General features: G+C 40.8%; 1 protein-coding gene across 1 annotated transcript in view; it reads right to left on the bottom strand.

Annotated features, from left to right (window-relative positions):
• The window catches only part of LOC124613405 (carboxypeptidase B-like), a 118,682-nt gene that overhangs the window by 27,635 nt on the left and 70,181 nt on the right, over positions 1–20,866 (bottom strand). The window contains exon 4 of the mRNA XM_047142109.1: positions 10,283–10,428. Within this exon, the coding sequence (XP_046998065.1) occupies positions 10,283–10,428 (146 nt within the window). The remainder of the gene's footprint in view (positions 1–10,282; positions 10,429–20,866) is intronic.

Raw genomic sequence — 20,866 nt, forward strand, 5'->3', positions numbered from 1 at the left:
CCATTATCATCAGCAATTTTTACCTAAAGTTCATTTTTCTGGTAGTGGAAAAACTTATAATAAACTGCCCTGTTGGTATGGATACTTTCTGACAAGTACAGACTGACATAGGGCGAGGAAAATGTTTCTTTACAATCAATGGACAGAAGTTATCAGTAAATTTACTTAAAACCATGACTGAATACTGAGTACAACTGTCATGTCCAAACGTACTGTTTCTTGACACACAAAACTGTGAGCAGCAGTCTGAAGAAGATATTAATCCATAGACTGTCGAAACCAAGGTGAGTGAATGTGCTTGTTTGTCAGATAATCAGAAGGAGGCGTTACAAGAAGCAATACTTTGCTATGCACTAGTATTTAGAAGGTGCGCCATGGTAATATTACGAGCATAAAATGGACGTTTACCCACATGAGACCTTCTGCTTTTCTTCACATCCAGCTATTGCTAAACCTAATGGAAGTGTCAGGCTTGTGCTAGACACCCGAAGTATAAACAAAATCATTGTTCCGGTGAGGACACGCCCTGAAAACCATGGAGAAAAATTACTGAAATTTCGCAATGTTAAATACCTCACTATAACTGATTTAAAAGCGTCGTATTCGCGAATAGCATTACATGAAACAGTAGGAAGTACGCAGCCTTTGTGTTGGGGGCGGGAGCTAAGAATTTTTTTTTTTTTTTTTCAACTTGAAAGTGTGCACGGGTGTTTTCATTTCCACACTGGACGAAGTTTTGGGATCATAACACCTCAGTAGCATCACTTTCTACGTTGTTGATGACCTGTTAATAGCTACACGCACATTGGAAGAACGTGTGAGGCTTTTGGCACAGGTATTATAGCGATATGCAGAATATGGGGTCACAGAAAATTTTACGAAGTCGGAGTTTGGAAAAAAATTCCTGGGTCATATTATATCGCCAAAGGGTGTACTACGTGATTCAGGAAAAACTTTATGTGATAAAATATTTCCCACCACCACAGAATAAAGACATATTTGGGTTTGGTTTAATTTTAGCAAATTCATTCTAGATCAGTTTTTTAATAGCGTGCACTGCTGAATATTTTGAGGAAAAACAACTTATGGATATGGACCAATCAATGTGAAGCCTTACTACGTAAAAACATACTTCACCACCCTTATATGCCACAGTATTTTTGTTTGAATACCGATGCATCTTCACGTGGACCAGGAGCATGTTCATTTCAGATTGCTGAAGGTGCTGGAGAACTGATACCTAAGATAATCAGTTTTGTTAGTCGAACACTTCCTGAATCTGAGCGGTCATATTCAATGACAGAGCTGGAAGCTCTTGGGGCTATACTGGCATTTAAGAAATTTGAGTACTACTTGTGGGGCAACCACACAAAAGTCAACAGTGACCATCAAGCACTTTCTTTTCTCTTGACGTGCAAATTATTACATCGGAGTCTAGCCAGGTGGCGCATGTACTTGCAGGTGTTCAGTTTTGAAATCGTACACACGAAGGTACACTAAACATAACCGCAGACGCCTTCTCAAGGTCACTTCAATGCCCCCATGAATTCTTAGAATTCACAGAACAAAATTCTGAAACACGGGTTCTGCTTATGCAGGATAAGACACAACAAGCATATCATGTACAGATGTGTAAGAGTTTGGAGCAGTTGATAGAGGGACACCTGAAATGGAGACAGATAATGTTTAAACTGTTTGAAAATAACGAAGAGAATTTGAAGAAATTCTATAGTCTGTACAAGGGAGGCCTGTTTCATTGGCGTACATCAGATCAGGAAGATTGGTGTGACTGTTTACTGAAAAGTTACGTTGATGATTTCATTTGGTACACTCATAATGTATGGGTTCTCTATGGGGCTTACAAATTCACCAAAACTTGTGGAGAAGAGTTCTCCAAGTAATTCGGAAGTGGTGTCCTTGGATACTGCCGGACCCTATCCACAAGGGAATGTAGGTGTAAAATATTTTATTGTCTTTTATGATGTTTTCACAAAATGTGTTAAGATGTATGCAGTGTGGTTTGTGACTGCAGGTTCTATTATTAGGATGATTCCAGAAGATTATTCCTGGGAGTGAGGAAGCCACAGATATTGTTAACAGACAATGCATCGTACTTGATAGGCAATAGACGGTAGGGATTTACTAACACAAACAAGATAAAACAAATATTAGTAACCAGATTTCCGACCCAAGCAAGCCCAACAGAAAGGGTATTCATATAATTTATCAGGTTTATACGCACCTATACACCCCAGAAGCACAGAAAATGGGTTGACTTTGTCTCCCCATTTCACCAAATCATTAAGAACTTACCACACTTTTCAACCGCTTTTATATCTACTGACTGACGTTCAAAAGGGGAGAAGTCGACGAATAGGTACCCAGGAGAGATGCCACATGAATAAAAAGTACACCAGGCTTTGATTAATCTGGAGGAAAAGGCTGGAGAGAGGAAAAAGTCGTACGACTAAAGATTAGGACGCACTGTACAGTTTCAAGTAGGACAATATGGGGAAGTTCAGTCGTAATGGCAGCTTTTCAACACTGAGCCATTTGTAGTTACTAAAATCCCACATCTGGGTGCGTACAGATTAGCCTACCGTAATATCCACTCAAGAATCTCAGAGAATGTGTACACTAAAAGGATTGGACAAAGACCAAATCTCACTTGAAGTACTGTAGATGAACAAATGAAATACTTCAGTAAAATATGGATATAATAACTGTTTGCTTAGTTCTAAGAGACAATTTTCATTTTATTTAGTTAGAAGTTTTTAAATGGAAGCAACGTAAGTGACAATAATTTAAGATTCCGTTTAATTTCGAAACGCTATATGAAGCCTGAAAATAAAATACGATCGCAATTGTGCCGATTCATGCGTACATTTCCCAATTCCCCAAATACAGTGCGGTAATGCATTTGAGATATAAGCACGTGAAGTAGCATTACAAGAGGGAGAGGACCCGCAGGCATAGTAGGAATTAACACATAGGTCAGCAACCTCAGCGCACACACAGAAACGATTTCAGTCCAACACACTGTTTAACACGCCGGATGCAATGCAAACTTGACATCTAGCCGGCAAATATGTGCTGCAGGTTTTAATATGAGTTAATTATTGTTACAATCAATGAGTCTACACTATAAAAATGAAAGTAATATAGTAAGGAGGTTTAAAATAACACAAAATTTACAGAGGAATAAAGAATGACTAACTAGAGAAACCTATCTACACACTACAATACTATTTACAGTATATACAAATTTACACGGTAGTTGTATATCGAGTAAAACATTATAACGCAAGTATGGGTATCCGACGAAAGTAAGAGTAACTGCAGAGCTATGGTCACATTCTGAACAAACTATGAGAGATAGTGAGGTTTGTGCCCGTCTATAACAACACTTAATAACTGCAGGTGTAATCATACTATAAATATGGAAGGAGTAAAAAATGGTAAGTCGAAACGATGGACATGCTCTGAATATTTGTGCTCTTATAAAAAAGGGATTGGTTTTTACAATTAAAAATGAGTTGATTAATTTACACATACACGTACTTAAAGTAAAACAAAAAAAACATATTTGTGCGGAAAAAAATGATACGTTAGTTACACATGGAGTGACTACATTCGTAGTTAATACGTTATTGTTAAGTTCCTTTTTCAGGTAACGAGGCAAGGACACGCTCTAGTAAAGGCAGGAAGGAGAATTTAGGTAGCTGGTACCAAAGAAAACGGGCCACTCCGCAATATCGCAATTGAGTAATTATATGTATAAAAATATGTGTATTAATGACAATGCGAATGTATGTGCGTATATGAAGAGGTTACAGTAAGTGGAATGTTGTTAAACGGAGCATAGGTCTGGTGCTATCAACGCAAAAAGGGACCACACTGGTTAGACTGCATACTTAAGAGCGCAAGCTACTGATATGAGCGCCAAATACGAGTAGTCTTGATGCATTTACACGGGATCGCGACTTACCGGAACGTTCTTCTCCAATGTTTTCTCGGCACAAACTTTGTAGTGACATATTTTAACATATTATGTATACAATAGTGGGATCCTGAAGATGTGGATGTACCTATGTTAGGTACACTGAATTACGCCCAGTACGGTTACTTTCAGGGAAGTAATATTGATAGCTTACACGAAACTGTACTGTCAGAATTCTGCAATTAGTTCAGCAAACACTAAGTAGTTTCATAAAGATACAAAGGACGCTCAATCATTGTGTGGTGGGTAGACGATAGATTTCAGCAACAGGTAAAAAAATTACTTCATTCCATTCCGTGTCAACATTCATTATAGATCAGTAGACGCATTCCTAGTAGAGTTGAGAGGGGCGGTGCTAAGAGTACCTATGTTTGATTGTGTTGGTTAACACGTAATGAAGATTTCTTCTGTTTCGTTAGCAGTTTGGATTCACAGACGTATGAGTCAGACGAAATGTGAGGACAGTGGTTTATGCATATCATCAAACTGTATAAAGTATATAGTCCTTTCAATCCCGAAATTGAAAAAGAAACCAGTTTCAATTGTTATTTTATGTAAGTTAGTACTTTTTCATGAACTCAGATATTAAGATAGTTACCTGCTCATGACAAATCTGTAAGAGACAAGCAGCCTTTGAGTGGCCAGAGGAAATGTCAAACATTGTGTATCTAAAGTGTCACAAGATGTTATATGCGTCCTAAGGGCGAAAATTAAATCTTAAATGACGTACTTTGGTACATAAATGTTATTTTCTGCACAAGTTATAAATATTATAATGGGTCTAAGTATGAATATCTATAAATTGTACCACATGTGTACCTGACGTGTCAACAAAAAGTAGCTATAGGTTTATGTATGCTTGGGGTAAATCAAACGATGTTGAACTGTATTGCTTATTTTGTATACGTTATGTGAAACCACATATGTACTGACAAAACAGACATCAAGAGGAACTGTAAAAAGGTTACATTTATGTGAGTTATAGAGAGTGGAGGCGCAGTTGCTTACAATTAGTCAAACGTATTCGATTCGTTTTTAGCGGCGAGGGACACTGGACTTTGCTACAAGGCACACATCAGATGAAAACGTTTATGGACTTAACTGAAACTTGATGAGATCTCGACGTGATGCCGAATGTTCGGGCTGGCCTTGGAGACTGAAGCACGTGACGCACGAGTGGTTCCAGTATCAAAGGTGGAAATTTCGGGCGTTTCCGTTGCATCATCGGAAACTCTGAGTCACGCTCTCGCCTATACACACTATACTATAGAGCATCTCTTGGGAATTTTGACGACATGAAATTCGTCGTTATCTAAAAACTGTGAAAACAAACTGTTTACTCTCATTTTGAACATACCCTACGTCACGTCATGGACTTGGAAAATTAAACGTTCAGAATACGTAAATAAAACTGTAAAATAAGAGAGAGATGTCACGTCTAGGTTGTACATTAAAATAAGATTGGCCATCAATAAGTGTATTTTAAATCGCGGCCAGGCCAAATATACAACATTAGCTTAACAGAAAATAAATTTTAACATGCTACATGCGGAAATGGCACTGCTACTGTTTACTGTCGTCCAGTAATTGTGGACACCGCCAGTATACAGCAGGGGGAAAGGGGGGGGGGCAGTTCTATTGAAACTTGTGCTGGTTTACCTATATGGGTATATGTTTATTACTGTCTATTTTTATCCATTCATTCGCCGAAGTAATTTACGGCAAAGATTAAAACGTTTCATGCCCGCAGCGGTCAAGATTGTGGAACTAGCGAGAAAAGAAGAACATTAATTTTCTTATGTTTGTAAAAACTCCTATGGAATGTTTCATAGAACTTGTACCGTCTGTATTTTCCTGTCCATAATAGAGAGAGGACGTTTGGCTCACTCATAATGTGAAATTCTTGTAGTAAGAAGTCAACTTCGTTTACTTGTTCCATATTTCACCTGATCTATCTGTCCTGTCCATAATAGAGAGAGGACGTTTGCCTCACTCATAATGTGAAATTCTTGTAGTAAGAAGTCAACTTCGTTTACTAGTTCCATATTTCACCTGATCTATCTGTCTGTTCAAATGGTTCAAATGACTCTGAGCACTATGGGACTTAACTTTTCAGGTCATCAGTCCCCTAGAACTTAAAACTACTTAAACCTAACTAACCTAAGGACATCACACACATCCATGCCCGAGGCAGGATTCGAACCTGCGACTGTAGCACCGAGAAACGCTCGGCCACTCCGGACGGCTATCTGTCTGTGTTACCGGTATCTGTAATACCTCAGAGGAGCATGAAATTTAAATAGAGCAAACTGGAAGCCGTTACATCTCTTCAAAGAAGAAGAAGAGGCAAATAACTTCAAGGCTCGAAAAACTATCCTCTAATGATCCAATAGTATATGTGACGAATTTTTCGTGTATACGAAAAATCATAAGCCTGACTGTCTGGAGTGTCTGGAGGATGTGGATAGGAGGGGCATAAGGGCAGCACACAGTTAAGGGATGGGAAGTTACAATTCAACATGAAACTGTATCAGTATTACATGCATCTTTTGCGCAAAACACTAATTTTTTATCACTTGAAACATGTTAAAATTTTACAGATTTAAATAAAAAGGAGCACCAAGGTTTACACGAAGTTGCTGAGATATGTAGGGTCTCATCAACTTCGTATAATCTTTGGTGTTTCTTTTTATATAAACCTGTAAAATTTTAACATGTTTCAAGTGATAATTAATGTACGAAAATGAAGCCTAAAACAATTTTTGTTTGTTGTTGGCATTCCCTTAATTTTACGTGATAGGGTTGTGAAGGCCCTCTGTACATTATCCCGCGCTGGTAGCTTGTGACCTGAAAGTAAAATATGATATGTGAATTTCGATAACAAGTTAACTCATCACTTTATATGTAGAGGTAATTTAGATGTGCTAATTTATTTCGCGACTGCATTTGCGATTACTTACATTTAGCTCTCGCAAATCTTTCATCTCCATTCTTTCATGTTGTTGTGAAGCACACGTAAAGGAAACACATGTTTTGCAGATCTTCGTTTGTAAATAACACCCACCAAACTTCGCAAAAATACAGTACCAATGTTATTGTTGTGTGTCTAGGTCACTGTTCGTCAAGTGAGTCTGACCGCAAAATGTAATTTTGTTTACCTTCTTCTCCACTCCTCTTCTCTCTCTTACTTTCTTTCACTGTGTGTATGTGTATGTGTGTGTGTGTGTGTGTGTGTGTGTGTGTGTGTGTGTGTGTGTGTGTGTTTTCCTATAGCGTGTGATGGTGCATGTCTGTGGCTGTGTGTGTTTGTGTTTAGCGTTTGTGTGGTCTTTTCTGTAGAGTTCCTTTAATATGTTAAGCAGTGTGCCTTTACATATTGTAGTGTAGACGTTCATAATCTGTTTCTTTTGCTAATGGCTTCTATAGGTAGAAGTTATCTTGTAAGTTTATGGTGTGGACCGAGGATGAATTTTAGTAATTTTAAATGTTTCCAGTTTCGTTGAGTTACGGTTATGTATACTGACTGGTAAGGTTGCATGTATTTGTTGAATTTATGTGAGTGTTTTCTGTATTCTGAGCTTTTTCCATGTAATGTTGTCTGTCCTGTATCATATTTGATTTCCCTGTTTTTTTTATATTGCCTATGCTGTGAACAATTTTGTTATTGTAGATGAGTATGTGTCACTTCTTGTGCGTCTTGTTGCTCTGTTATGTTATGGATGTTGTCGTTGTCTTTGGAGTTGTATTCTTCTGTATTGTTGTGCAAGGTCCTGTGTGCATATAACCTGTTCCTTCCTTTTCCTTTTACATATTTTTTGGTTTAGTTCGTTAAACAAATGGGTATCATAACCACTTTCTGTTGTTATTTGTTTCATTGTGTTCAGCTCTTGTGATTAGTTCAGTCTGCTTATCGATGTTGTGTTTAATATGTTAATTTTAATCTTGCTCATTTATGTGCCTTGGGGAGGTTTTATTGATTGTGAGTTGTGGTGCTCATGATTATCGGTTTACAATTACTGTTGTCAAACTTTTTGTGGTGAGATTTAGAAAATTTAGTCTGTTTCTTAACAAGAGAATTAGTAGCTGCAGAGAAATACAGATTATCAGAATACACAAATCCACATAATCTCCAACACAGAGCATCTGAAGGTATCACATTCAAGATGCAAAAACAAAAACTAAAACTATATAATGCTATTCTAACAAAGTCCATTCTAACAAAGTCCATTCTAACAATGTCAGACAAAATCAATATAATGCTGATTATGAATTAAAGGAAATACATAGATAAAACACTAGATCTTCTGAAGGACAATGTCACCAAACTGATCACCGACCCAGCAGGAAGGTACCACAGAGCAATTCAATAAAGATTGAAAAATATGAAAAATACAGTCAAAAAAGTCTAGATAAAAAGAATGACGCCGAAAATCCAAAACACTCCTCCTAAATCCTCTGTCGAACCTGCACAAAAAATATTGTTGCATTTTAGTAAATTAAACAATCTACATCACAAAAATAACTAGGCAACACACAATACGCACACACTGATGAAATAGCAGCCATTCTCAGGACTGTAAAAACACAAAATATAAACAATTTACACCGAGAAATTCAATTTATATTAGAAACAAAAACAAGAAACACACTACATTTTCTAGCTCTCATCATACAAAGAATAAACAACATTCACTACTTCCCAATATTCAGGTATACGACAACGATGAGCTCCACCATTCACAATTAAACAAATGAGAAGCAGGTTTCAAATTCTCACCCACAGATTGAACAGAACACCCATAACCAAACTGAGCTACACTCAAGACGTAAATACAGTAAAACAAATACCGACAAAAAGTGGTTATGATACCCATATGATTGACAAACTAAACCAACGAATATATAAATGGAAAATTAATGAACAGGCCACAGACACACAAGACCTTGCACAACAACACAGCGAACACAACTTACAGACAATAACAACATTCACGACGTAACGGAGAATTAAATCACACCCTTACTCACCTACAATAATAAAATTGTGCACAGAAAAGGCAACATTAAGGAAAAAACAGAGACTCTAAATACGGCACTTGACAGACAAAACAACACAGAAAATGTCCATAACACAAAAAAAAACACACACACATATAGATTCAACAGAGCAAGGATACTATATTAACTTTTGAGTCTGTATATATAGGGCAAACATGAAGGGATTGTAGAACAAGATTTTCAGGACATTACAGAGTTGTAAAAAGTAACAGTTCCCATAGCACATTTGCTGCCCACCTGATAGCCTAAATCCGTCTCCCAAGTAAAATGGAAACATTTAACAATACTAAAATCCGGCCGCAGCCTATAACATAAACTTACAATACAAGAAAATATCCACATACAGAAGGCATTAGCAGAAGCAAAACACATTATACATGGTACATTACAGCATGCAAAGGCACATAGTTTAACACATTAAAGGTAAAGACGGCACAAAAAGCCAAACACAAAAACAAAAACCAACATACACACACACACACGCACACACACACACACACACACACACACACACATACAAACACACTAAGAAAGAAAGGGGGGAGGGGGGCAAGGCAAACAAAATTCAAATTTTGGCGCCAGGCTTACTTGACGAACTGTGAACGCCAACTGAGACTGAACACACAACAACAACTTTTATATTGTACTCTGGTGAAGTTTGAATAGTGTTATTTCCAAACGAAAATCTGGAAAATATCTACAGTGCTTGTGTGTGCTCCACAACATTTCAACAGAATGGAGATGAAAAAAGATTTGCGATAACTAAATGTAAGCAATCGCAAATACCCTTACGAAATACCTTAGCAGAATTCAATTACGTTTAGATGTAAAGTGATGAGTTGAGTCACCAGTGAAATTCACATTAACATAACTTAGTTGCAGATGACAAGCTACCAATATAATGGAAGGTACAGAGGACCCTGCATAGCACTATCATGTAAAATTAAGGGAATGATAACAACAAACAAAATTGTATTGGGTTTCATTCTCGTAGATTAATTATCATTTGAAATAGGCTAAAATTTTAAACATTTAAATGAAAAACAAGAAAAAAAAGAAACACTGAGGATGATACAAAAGTGCTGAAACACATTTCGTTCTGTATGAAGGAACAGTGTTTCGCATAGGAGACACATCTTACATCCAGTAATTTTTTATGTACTAACACGACCAATAAAATAGCTTGAAAGTCTAATGTTGAATAAAACTGTGTTAGTTACTTACGGGTCCATAGCTATGGAACGTTAGGTAGAGCCTGATGCGTTTGGAGTTCTTCAGGACGCAGTCTCGGAAAGCTTGCGTCTCAGGCTCTGAGAAGGCATGAGGGCCAGCATAGAGCTCAGAGCAGGGGTAGTTGCTGGCGCCGATCTCTGAAAGAAAGGAATGCAACACCTGGTAAGGGATGCCTGCAAGCTACGTTTGTAACTGGTGACGTGAATCGATGTACTAGTACTACAGTGGCAGATTATTAGACGTTGCGGTAGAGTCGTGGTGGTGAAAGATATGTTCGTATCAGTTATGTAGCCGAAGATACCAACTGCCTTGCCGCAGTGTTAACACCGATTCCCGTCAGGTCATCTAAGTTAAACGCTCTGGGCTGGGATGGCACTTGGATGGATGACCATCCGGTCTGCCAAGCGCTGTTACAAGCGAGGTGCACTCAGCCCTTGTGATGCAAACTGCGGCTCCAGAGTCGTAAACTGATATACGGACTGGAGAGCGGTGCACTGACCACATGCCCCTCCACATCCGCATCCAGTGACGCCTGTGGGCTGAGGATGACATGGCAGCCGGTCGGTACCGTTGGGCCTTCATGGCCTGTTCAGAAGGAGTTAAGTTTTTTTATGTAGCCGGAAAAGCAGGCACATTTCATGAGATACTATTTCTGCTCCCCAGGTTGGGCGTCGATGTCATCGATCAAATACACTCTCAGATCAAATCTATCCGGACATCTAATAGTGGACGTTAATAAGGGACGTGTCCATCTTTCGCCTTGTCATTATCTCTGCTGGAGGCACTTTCAATTACATACCTCAAAGTCTCTTGAGAATGGCAGCCTATTGTTCCTGAAGAGCCGAAACCAGAGAAGCTATTGATGTTGGAGGCCAGTGCATAGTCCACATTGTAGCTCATCCCAAAGGTGGTCCATCTGGTTCAGGTTTCTCTGGGGAGTTCAGTCTATTTCGGGAATGTCAATCTCCACAAACCATTGGTACACAGAAGATGCTTTATGATAGGATGCTGCATCATGCGGATACGGTCATCGTTTCGGAACTGTTCCTCCGCTGTACGCAGTGCACAACGCTGTACAGTGTGTTCACTTCCATCCGAATTCAGCCCTTCTTAAGTGCAATAAGGGGCCAGATCAGTAGTTCCCAACAGTCATCCACTGCTCAGTGGAGTCGCTTTTTACATCACCTTAGGCGTGGGTTAGCACTGACTACAGGAGCTGGTCGACCATTCTACCCCATTCTGTACGCACCTTGTACTAGCTGGCCCCCTTTTAGCACTATGGAACGCTTATGTCATGCGACGTTTTATAACCATCCTTCACAATACTCGACGGTTGCTGCCCATCAGTTCTTGAGGTCTGCCTGGTATTTGTTTGTTGTGGTTGCTCCTTCGTATTTTCACCTCACAGTTACATCACAAGCTACGAGATGGGGAGCATTAGAAGAGTTGACATGTCCATGATTGACTTGTTACGAAGATGACGTCCAATGAGTAGTCCAAGTTCGAAGTCTCTGAACTGTCCTGGCCAACCCATTCCGCTGCTACTGCTACTGTGCTAACAATACAGTTCATCTCACCTCCTTTTATACTGGCGGGCCCCCTGTCTAGTGGTCCGTACACTTTTGGTTCAGACAGAGCACCATGCATCTCCTCAATGTCTCAAGAATTGGGGCCCATTAACATAAACTGCTTAAAAAACTTCTCTAGTTTTAGGTTTAAGAGAAGCAGAAACTGGTAATATGCAATGTTCATCGGATTCATGTCAACAGATAACGCTGGCCATTCCATTTGGTTGATTCTCGCTGGCTGAAAGGGAGTGTTCGCGGGATTGGAGTATGCGGTGTCGAAAGCTCAAAACATTCAAATTATCCTCGACAGTGATGTGAGGTCACCCCCCGTCATTGCAGAACACGTGAGGCTGCACCATGTGTCGTGCACCGCTACTTCACCTTCACACTCTTCTAAGACGATTATCAGGCGTCAGACAAGTCCCACACCGACTGGTGAAGGAAACCCAAAGCCACTGGTGCAGGCTCATTTCCAGGTTCCCCTGTCACCGGTGCTGGGGAATAGGAGGCATGAACAGTACTGTTGTCCATGATAGTCGGCTAGACGTTCAGAGTGATCGTGTGGAGAAGGTTGGCTACCATTTTGGTCAACACATCGCTCCCAGTTGCCTCCAAAAAGGCAGCTTGCAGCTGCGTTTCATTCTACTCGGGGCACCTAAGAATGGCTCTGAGCACTATGCGACTTAACTTCTGAGGTCATCAGTCGCCTAGAACTTAGAAATAAATAAACCTAACTAACCTAAGGACATCACACACATCCATGCCCGAGGCAGGATTCGAACCTGCGACCGTAACGGTCGCTCGGCTCCAAACTGTAGCGCTGAGAACCGCACGGCCACTCCGGCCGGCCGGTACCTAAGAGCCATAATTTGTAGTTATGGTCATCACCTGGGGTTGCTGCCCATTGGGATCCACGAAGAGATCGTTTGTGTCTTGTGTTTCACTGTAGTGGCTGATCGTTCGTACGCCGTCATTGCAATGTACACCAATTTGGCTGCTTGAGCGCCATCTTTCCAGAGGTGACAGTGCTCGCGGTCTGAACTTGAAACCTTTCGATGCATGCTGATTTACTGAACAGTGTACACTCCTACATTGTGCTGTTCACGACTGGGGACAATGCACTCCACTGAACTAGAGTAACAGTGCAAGCTGATTTTTCACCTTCATTACGTAGTCATTTCGGTCAGTAAAAAGAATATTGAAGAACAGGCTTCCGGTATTAAAAAGAAAGAAGTACAACTGGTGATGGGTGTGGTGCAAAACATTATTTTGAGCTTTGTAATTTTCTATTCGTTGCAAGGGTTTTTCGCTCATGAAAGTTTTCTAGATACTATTCTAGAAAAGTCAGCTATACGCTGTTTCATAATTCCTATTACAGGCTTCTCTGGGTTGTAGAGAGTACCTCATGGACAAGGTGCTGACAGGGAACACTTTGAGGGCGAAGTCGCAAAAGGCCAATGATGTTTACGGCTTTCGACGTCGCACATGCAACCAAAATATTGGTTGCTAATGGCAACAGGGGGTGAGAATAGAGGTATCCAATGGTGAGTACAGCATGAGGGTACAGAGCGACGAGCAGCTCACAACAGTGCTACAGTGGAAGTAGTGTTGATACAAAGCAGAGCAGCGGTAACGATACGCAAAGCAAACATTGCATTATAAGTGAAACGACAGTTGCCAAAGTTGACATTTCGTCAGCAAGGAACCCAAGGAATTTGCAGAGTGACAAGGATATGGCAGGTGAAACATTAGCGTTTCTGCGAGATGAGTCACTAGAATGTGTGGTCTCGTATAGGCTCGACTGTGCGGACAACGTACACGAGGAGTACAATGATGAAAATACGTGCTTAACATGTAAAAATGATAATGAAACAGGTTCGAGCGATGTAGTTCATCATCCTTGTCGGATAGTAAGCCACAAATCCCGTCTCCAGTGAAACGTAGTAAAGGACAATCGATGTCCAAGGAGATGGTTCAGGACATTTTCGTGATAAGCTCCACGAATGACTGTTTCGCATTCTGCTGCATGCTTTCACATGTACATAGAAGTTCGTCCACAGCACAGAAAAAAACAGTTATGAACAGATTTAGAAGAAGTCTGCAGCCACACGACCATATACTACCTAAGGAAAGCTGCGGATATTCAGGGCAGGACAAGGCGCACTTGTCACAAAAACTAATATATGTGCGTTTCAAGGATGCTCGATAAAATTTACAGGATGTGCATATCAGTGACCTCCTACGTTATGTACTTCAAACTGCGCGCGACATAGTTTTCAGTGATTTCAAGGGAAGCAGGGGTTGGCTGCATAACGTCAACAGCGCTACAGAACTGGAAGTTGTAAGATAAAGAAATTTCAAACGAAGTGTTAACTTGACACTGCAAAGCAAACTACGGAATCGACCCGAAAATTTATAGATGAGATAAACAAACTTATCCCGTCGTTCAGTAAGGCATTTGTTTCCAATTCCGACCAATCGGCATATGAAGAGGAAATGTATATGAAAGGAACCCTGGAAATTAGAGTTACCAAGAGCATTGTATCAAGATCAACTAACATCATTGACTTTACGCATTCGTATACTATTTTTAAGGCGACTGTTAATCTGGATGGTAAACTGGCTGGAAAGTTATTTATTGCGCTGGAGGTGCTGTGTCCCTAAAATATGAGGAGGCATGTTTTATAACTTGCTCTAAAGTAATAGAGCCTTAATAGCATCGTCACGAAATCAGCATAGCATCGTCGCATATATTTAAAATGTGATGTAAACTAGGCCACAGTCCCGGCAGAGTTTTACTATCCATGATATAGTATAATAATTGAAAACACGAATAAAGCTACCGTAATTTTAAAATTGCTAACAGCAAATGGTTAAGTGATAACGTATTATTTTGAGACGCTCTTGTGGTCATGTTAGATAAAAATAATAACATACACAAGAACAAGATTATGGAACTAATTAAATAACATAAAGTTGATAGAATAACTAAGCAAAGAAGTAAAACAAAAATGAAAATAATAGACTAAAGTAAGTAATCAGTGACATCTGTTGGCATAGCCGCCAGAATGCAGCATAGGCGCCATGGCTCACGTACAACATACCATGCGACACCCCGTTCCACGAAAAGTATAATAAAAAGTGTAACATCACTTAATAAGATTATCTCGTTAATGAAATGTTTTTACATGAACGGAGAAGGCAGAATAATACGCGAGAGTAAAACGGAAAACGTATGAAAATGGAAGAAATAAGCGATGCGCTCTATACTATGTAACGACAGGCGAGATATGCACTGAAGCGCCAAAGAAGCTGGTGTAGGCACGCGTGTTCAAATTCAGAGATATTTAAACAGGCAGAATACGGCGCTGCGATCGGCATCGCCTATTTAACACAAGTGTCTGGCGCAGTTGTTAGATAGGTTACTGCTGCTAGAATGGCAGGTTATCAAGATTTAAGTGAGTTTGAACATCGTGTTATAGTCGGCGCACGAGCGATTGGACATAGCATCTCCTAGGTAGCGATGAAGTGGGGATTTTCCCGTACGACCATCTCACGAGTGTACCGTGAATATCATGAATCCGGTAAAATATCAAATCTCCGACATCGCTGCGACCGGAAAAAGGTCCTGCAAGAACGGGACCAATGACGACTGAAGAGAATCGTTCAACGTGATAGAAGTGCAACCCTTCCACAAATTGTTGCAGATTTCAATGCTGGGCCATCAACAAGTATCAGCGCGCAAACCATTCAACGAAACATCATCGATATGGGCTTTCGGAGCCGAAGGCCCACTCGTGTATCCCTTTGCACGACACAATGCTTTACGTCTCGCCTGTGCCCGTCGACACCGACATTGGACTGTTGAAACATGTCGCCTAGCCGGACGAGTGTCTTCTCAAATTGTATCTAGCGGATGGACATCTATGGCGACAACCTCATGAATCCAAGGACCCTGCGTGCCAGTACGGGACTGTTCAAGCTGCTGGAGGCTCTGTAATGGTGTGGGGCGTGTGCAGTGAAGGCTCTGACAGGTGGCACGTACGTATGCATCCTGTCTGATCGCCTTCATCCATTCATGTCCACTATGCATTCCGACGGACTTGGGCAATACCAGCAGGACAATGCGACGACCAACACTTTTAGAGTTGCTACAGAGTGACTCAGGAACACTCTTCTGAGTTTAAATACTTCCGCTGGCCACCAACCTCCCCAGACATGAACATTATTGAGCATGTCTGGGATGTCTTGCAACGTGCTGTTTAGAAGAGATCTATACACCCTCGAACTCTTACGGATTTATGAACATCCCTGCAGAAGTCATGGTGTCAATTCTCTCCAGCAATACTTCAGAGTTTAGTCGAGTACATGCCACTTCGTGTTGGGGCACTTCTGCGTGCTCGCGGGAGCCCTACGCGAGATTAGGCATGCGTACCAGTTTCTTTGGCTCTTCGGTGTTCATAAGAGGGCGTTCAATCATTAATGTGAAACATTGTTAAATGAAGCAAAGTCATTCTGTTGGCTACTGCCTTTTGGCTTTATAAATTTCAAGCTCTTCCAATAAATCGACAGCATAGCCTTATTGTGCTCTGTGTAGAAGACGTGTACTTTTTTTAAAGTACTCCTATAATATGGCCAGTCTCTGCTAAGTGTAACCCAAAGGCAATTTTGTTACTTGTTTGTAATTGCTCTTTAAACCGTAGCATTAAAAGAGCGGCTGGTTTGGCCTATATAATACTTATCACAATTATTACACGCGATACTGTATACACCGTCGCAGTCAAATTTCTCGTGTGAACGTCTCAATTTATGTGTAAATGTAATAATTTTTCGGGGCATATTTAATTGTTCTAAGACGTAACCTGTTCACTGGTTGCATTCCAACTCCCATGTTTCGCTGCAGATCTGGTTATCGATGACTGAAAACGGTAGTCTAAGGACCAAATGTTTTGTAATCATCGGCGGAAATAAAGGAAATTCATTCTACGCTTCGTGGATCACTGCTTTAATCCGCTAACCATGTCGCAACATGTGAATCCTCTGGAAGTTTCTGACTCAAAAATGAAGTTTACAGCACCACGGTTGATGAGGTTGTGAACTGGAGGAGCGAACTAAACAGTCTTGTGAAGGATTTGTAGATGATCTGAGCGTGCAGAGACGAGGGCGAATTGCATTCGAATGCGAGGACGACACATAGAGCACCTTTTAGAGTTCAGAGTGCAAAGTAAATTGTAACATCTAACGTGACGTTTAAGTAAGCTATGAATGAAATATGAACCAAATTAGACTACGACTTGATCGAAGTTCTTAAATGTGACTTTTATGTGTACCAGGTAGGACAATGCTTCCTTGAGTCAGTGTCAGCCAGTAACCATATGTCTGTAATTATTATCTCGCAAACGGCTCATTTTGCAGACCCATGCTAAAGTTCCAGCACAGTCAGTTCTGACTATCGATTATGATAGAGCCTGTATAACGTTGCTTGATATATACTGAGGTGCACGGTTTTGTGCAGCAACTCAATGTGGCATGGACTCAACAAGTCGTTCAAAGACTACTGCAGAAACACTCAGCTATGGTACCTTCATAGCCGTCCATAATTGCGAAAGTGTGCACGAAATTGCATTATATCCCATAATGGTCGGTGGGAATCATGTCGGGCGATCTGAGTGGCTAAATTATTCGCTCGTATTGTCCAAACTGTTACTTGAAAAGTCAAGAACTCATCCATACAAATTCCACCGCTCCTTTGGAACATGAAGTCCAGTGAATGATCACTTCAGTCGGACCAGAGGACCCTGTCCACTCCATGTAAACACAACCCACACTATTATGAAGCTACCGCCAGCTTCCACAGTGCCTTGTTAAAAACTGGGATCCCAGGCTTCGTGGGGTCTGGGCAACATTCACAGCCTATTATCAGCTCTTACCAACTGAAATCGGAACTCATCTGACGAGGCCACAGTTTTCCAGTCGTCCAGGGTCCAACCGATATATTCACGATCCCAGGAGAGGTGCCGCCGGCGATGTCATGCTGTCAGAAAAGACACTCGTGTCGGTCGTCTGCTGCCATAGCCCATTAACGGCAAATTTCGCTACACTGTCCTAACGGATACGTTCATCGTACTTCCCGCACCGATTTCTGCATTAAGTTCACGCTGTGCTGATTCCCTGTTAGCTCTGACAACTCCACGGAGACGCCGCTCCACCCGGCCGTTAAGTGGTGCCCACCAGCCGCTGTGTTTTGCGTGGGGAGAGGTGATGCCTGAAATTTGGAATGCTCGGCCCACATTTCACACTGTGGATCTCGGAACGTTGAATTACCTAGCGATTTCCGAAATAGAATATACTATGCGTCTAGCTCCAACTACCATTCCGCATTAGCAGTATATGGGCATGTTGAGTATAGTAGGTGGTAATTTCATGAAATTTTGTATGATTATTTTGCTAGTACACTGAATGCAGTTGAATTAATTTTTAAGGTTTCCTGATATAAAACCAAGATTTTAGTTTTACTGCATCCCCCATTTAAAAAATTTATCATCATCATCATCATCATTTAAGACTGATTAAGCCTTTCAGCGTTCAGTCTGGAGCATAGTCCCCGTTATAAAATTCCTCCATGATCTCCTATTCAGTGCTAACATTGATGCCTCTTCTGATGTTAAGCCTATTACTTCAAAATCATTCTTAACCGAATCCAGGTACCTTCTCCTTGGTCTGCCCCGACTCCTCCTACCCTCTACTGCTGAACCCATGAGCCTCTTGGGTAACCTTGCTTCTCCCATGCGTGTAACATGACCCCACCATCTAAGCCTGTTCGCCCTGACTGCTACATCTATAGAGTTCATTCCCAGTTTTTCTTTGATTTTCTCATTGTGGACACCCTCCTGCAATCATCCTAGCTACTTTCATATCCGTAACCTCAACCTTATTGATAAGGTAACCTGAATCCACCCAGCTTTCGCTCCCATACAACAACGTTGGTCGAAAGATTGAACGGTACACAGTCTTGGTACTGACTTCCTTCTTGCAGAAAGAGAGTAGATCATAACTGACCACTCATTGCATTAGCTTTGCTACACCTCGCTTCCAGTTCTTTCACTACGTTGCCACCCTGTGAGAATATGCATCCTAAGTACTTGAAACCGTCCACCTGTTCTAACTTTGTTCCTCCTATTTGGCACTCAATCCGTTTATATATCTTTACCACTGACATTACTTCCGTTTTGGAGATGCTAATCTTCATACCATAGTCCTTACATTTCTGATCTAGCTCTGAAATATTACTTTGCAAACTTTCAATCGAATCTGCCATCACAACTAAGTCATATGCAAGACTGCTTATTTTGTGTTCACATATCTTAATCTCACCCAGCCAGTCTATTGTTTTCAACATATGATCCATAAATAATATGAAAGTCAGTGGAGACAGGTTGCAGCCTTGTCTTACCCCTGAAACTACTCTGAACCATGAACTCAATTTACTGTCAACTCTTAACTGCTGCCTGACTCTTTATGTAAAGACCTTTAATTGCTTGCAAAAGTTTGCCTCCTATTCCATAATCTCGTAGAACAGACAATAACTTCCTTCTAGGAACCCGGTCATATGCCTTTTCTAGATCTATAAAGCATAGATACCATTCCCTGTTCCACTCGTAACACTTCTCCATTATTTGCCGTAAGCTAAAGATCTGGTCCTGACAACCTCTAAGAGGCCTAAACCCACACTGATTTTCTTCCAATTTGTCCTCAACTAATATTCGCACTTTCCTTTCAACAACACCTGAGAAGATTTTACCCAGAACGCTGATTAAAGAGATACCTCTGTAGTCGTTACAATCTTTTCTGTTTCCATGTTTAAAGATTGGTGTGATTACTGCTTTCGTCCAGTCTGATGGAACCTGTCCCGACTCCCACGACATTTCAATTATCCTGTGTAGCCATTTACGACCTGACATTCCACTGTATTTGATGAGTTCTGACTTAATTTCATCCACCCCCACCGCTTTTTGCACTGCAATATATTGACCACTTTCTCCACTTCCTCAAATGTGATCTTATTTCCATCATCATTCCTATCCCATTGTACATCGAAATCTGAAACATTACTCACCGTATTTTCACCTACATTGAGCAACTCTTCAAAATATTCCCTCCATCTGCCCAAGGCATCAACAGGATTCACCAGCAGTACTCCTGACCTGTCCATAATACTTGTCATTTCCTTCTTACCTCCCTTTCGAAGATTTCTAATTACACTCCAGAATGGTTTTCCAGCAGCTTGACGCAAAGTCTCCAACCTGTTTCCAAAGTCTTCCCAAGATTTCTTCTTTGTTTCTTTCTTCAACATACCTTTCTCTGTCTACCTGAGTTCTAGTATGTAGCCATTTTTGATACGCCATCTTTTTCCTTTTACAGGCTGCCTTGAGTGTATCATTCCATCAAGCTGTTTGCTTCATCCTACCTTTACACACCACTGTTCCACGACATTCTTTAGCCACTTCTAATACTGTGTCCCTGTACCTTGTCCATTGCTTTTCCAATGACTGTAATTGACTACATTCAACTAACTGGTACCTTTCTGAGATCGCTGTTATGTACTTGTGCCTGATTTCCTTATCCTGAAGTTTCTCCACTCTTATCCTCCTACATATGGACCTGTCCTGCTGCACTTCCGGTCTCACAATACCAATTTCACTGCAGATTAAATTGTGATCAGTATCATCAAAGAATGCCCTGAATACACGTGTGTCCCTCACAGCCTTCCTGAATTCCTGATCTGTTATTATATAGTCAATGACAGATCTGGTTCCCCTGCCTTCCCAAGTATACCGGTAAATGTTCTTATGCTTAAAAAATGAGTTTGTGATCACTAAGCCCATACTGGCACAGAAATCCAAGAGTTGTTTCCCATTCCTGTTGGCCTCCATATCCTCTCCAAATTTACCCACAACCTTTTCATACCCTTCTGTTCGATTTCCAATCCTGGCATTAAAATCACTCA

Source organism: Schistocerca americana, chromosome 4 (genome assembly GCF_021461395.2).
Source record: "Schistocerca americana isolate TAMUIC-IGC-003095 chromosome 4, iqSchAmer2.1, whole genome shotgun sequence".
Taxonomy (NCBI): domain Eukaryota; kingdom Metazoa; phylum Arthropoda; class Insecta; order Orthoptera; family Acrididae; genus Schistocerca; species Schistocerca americana.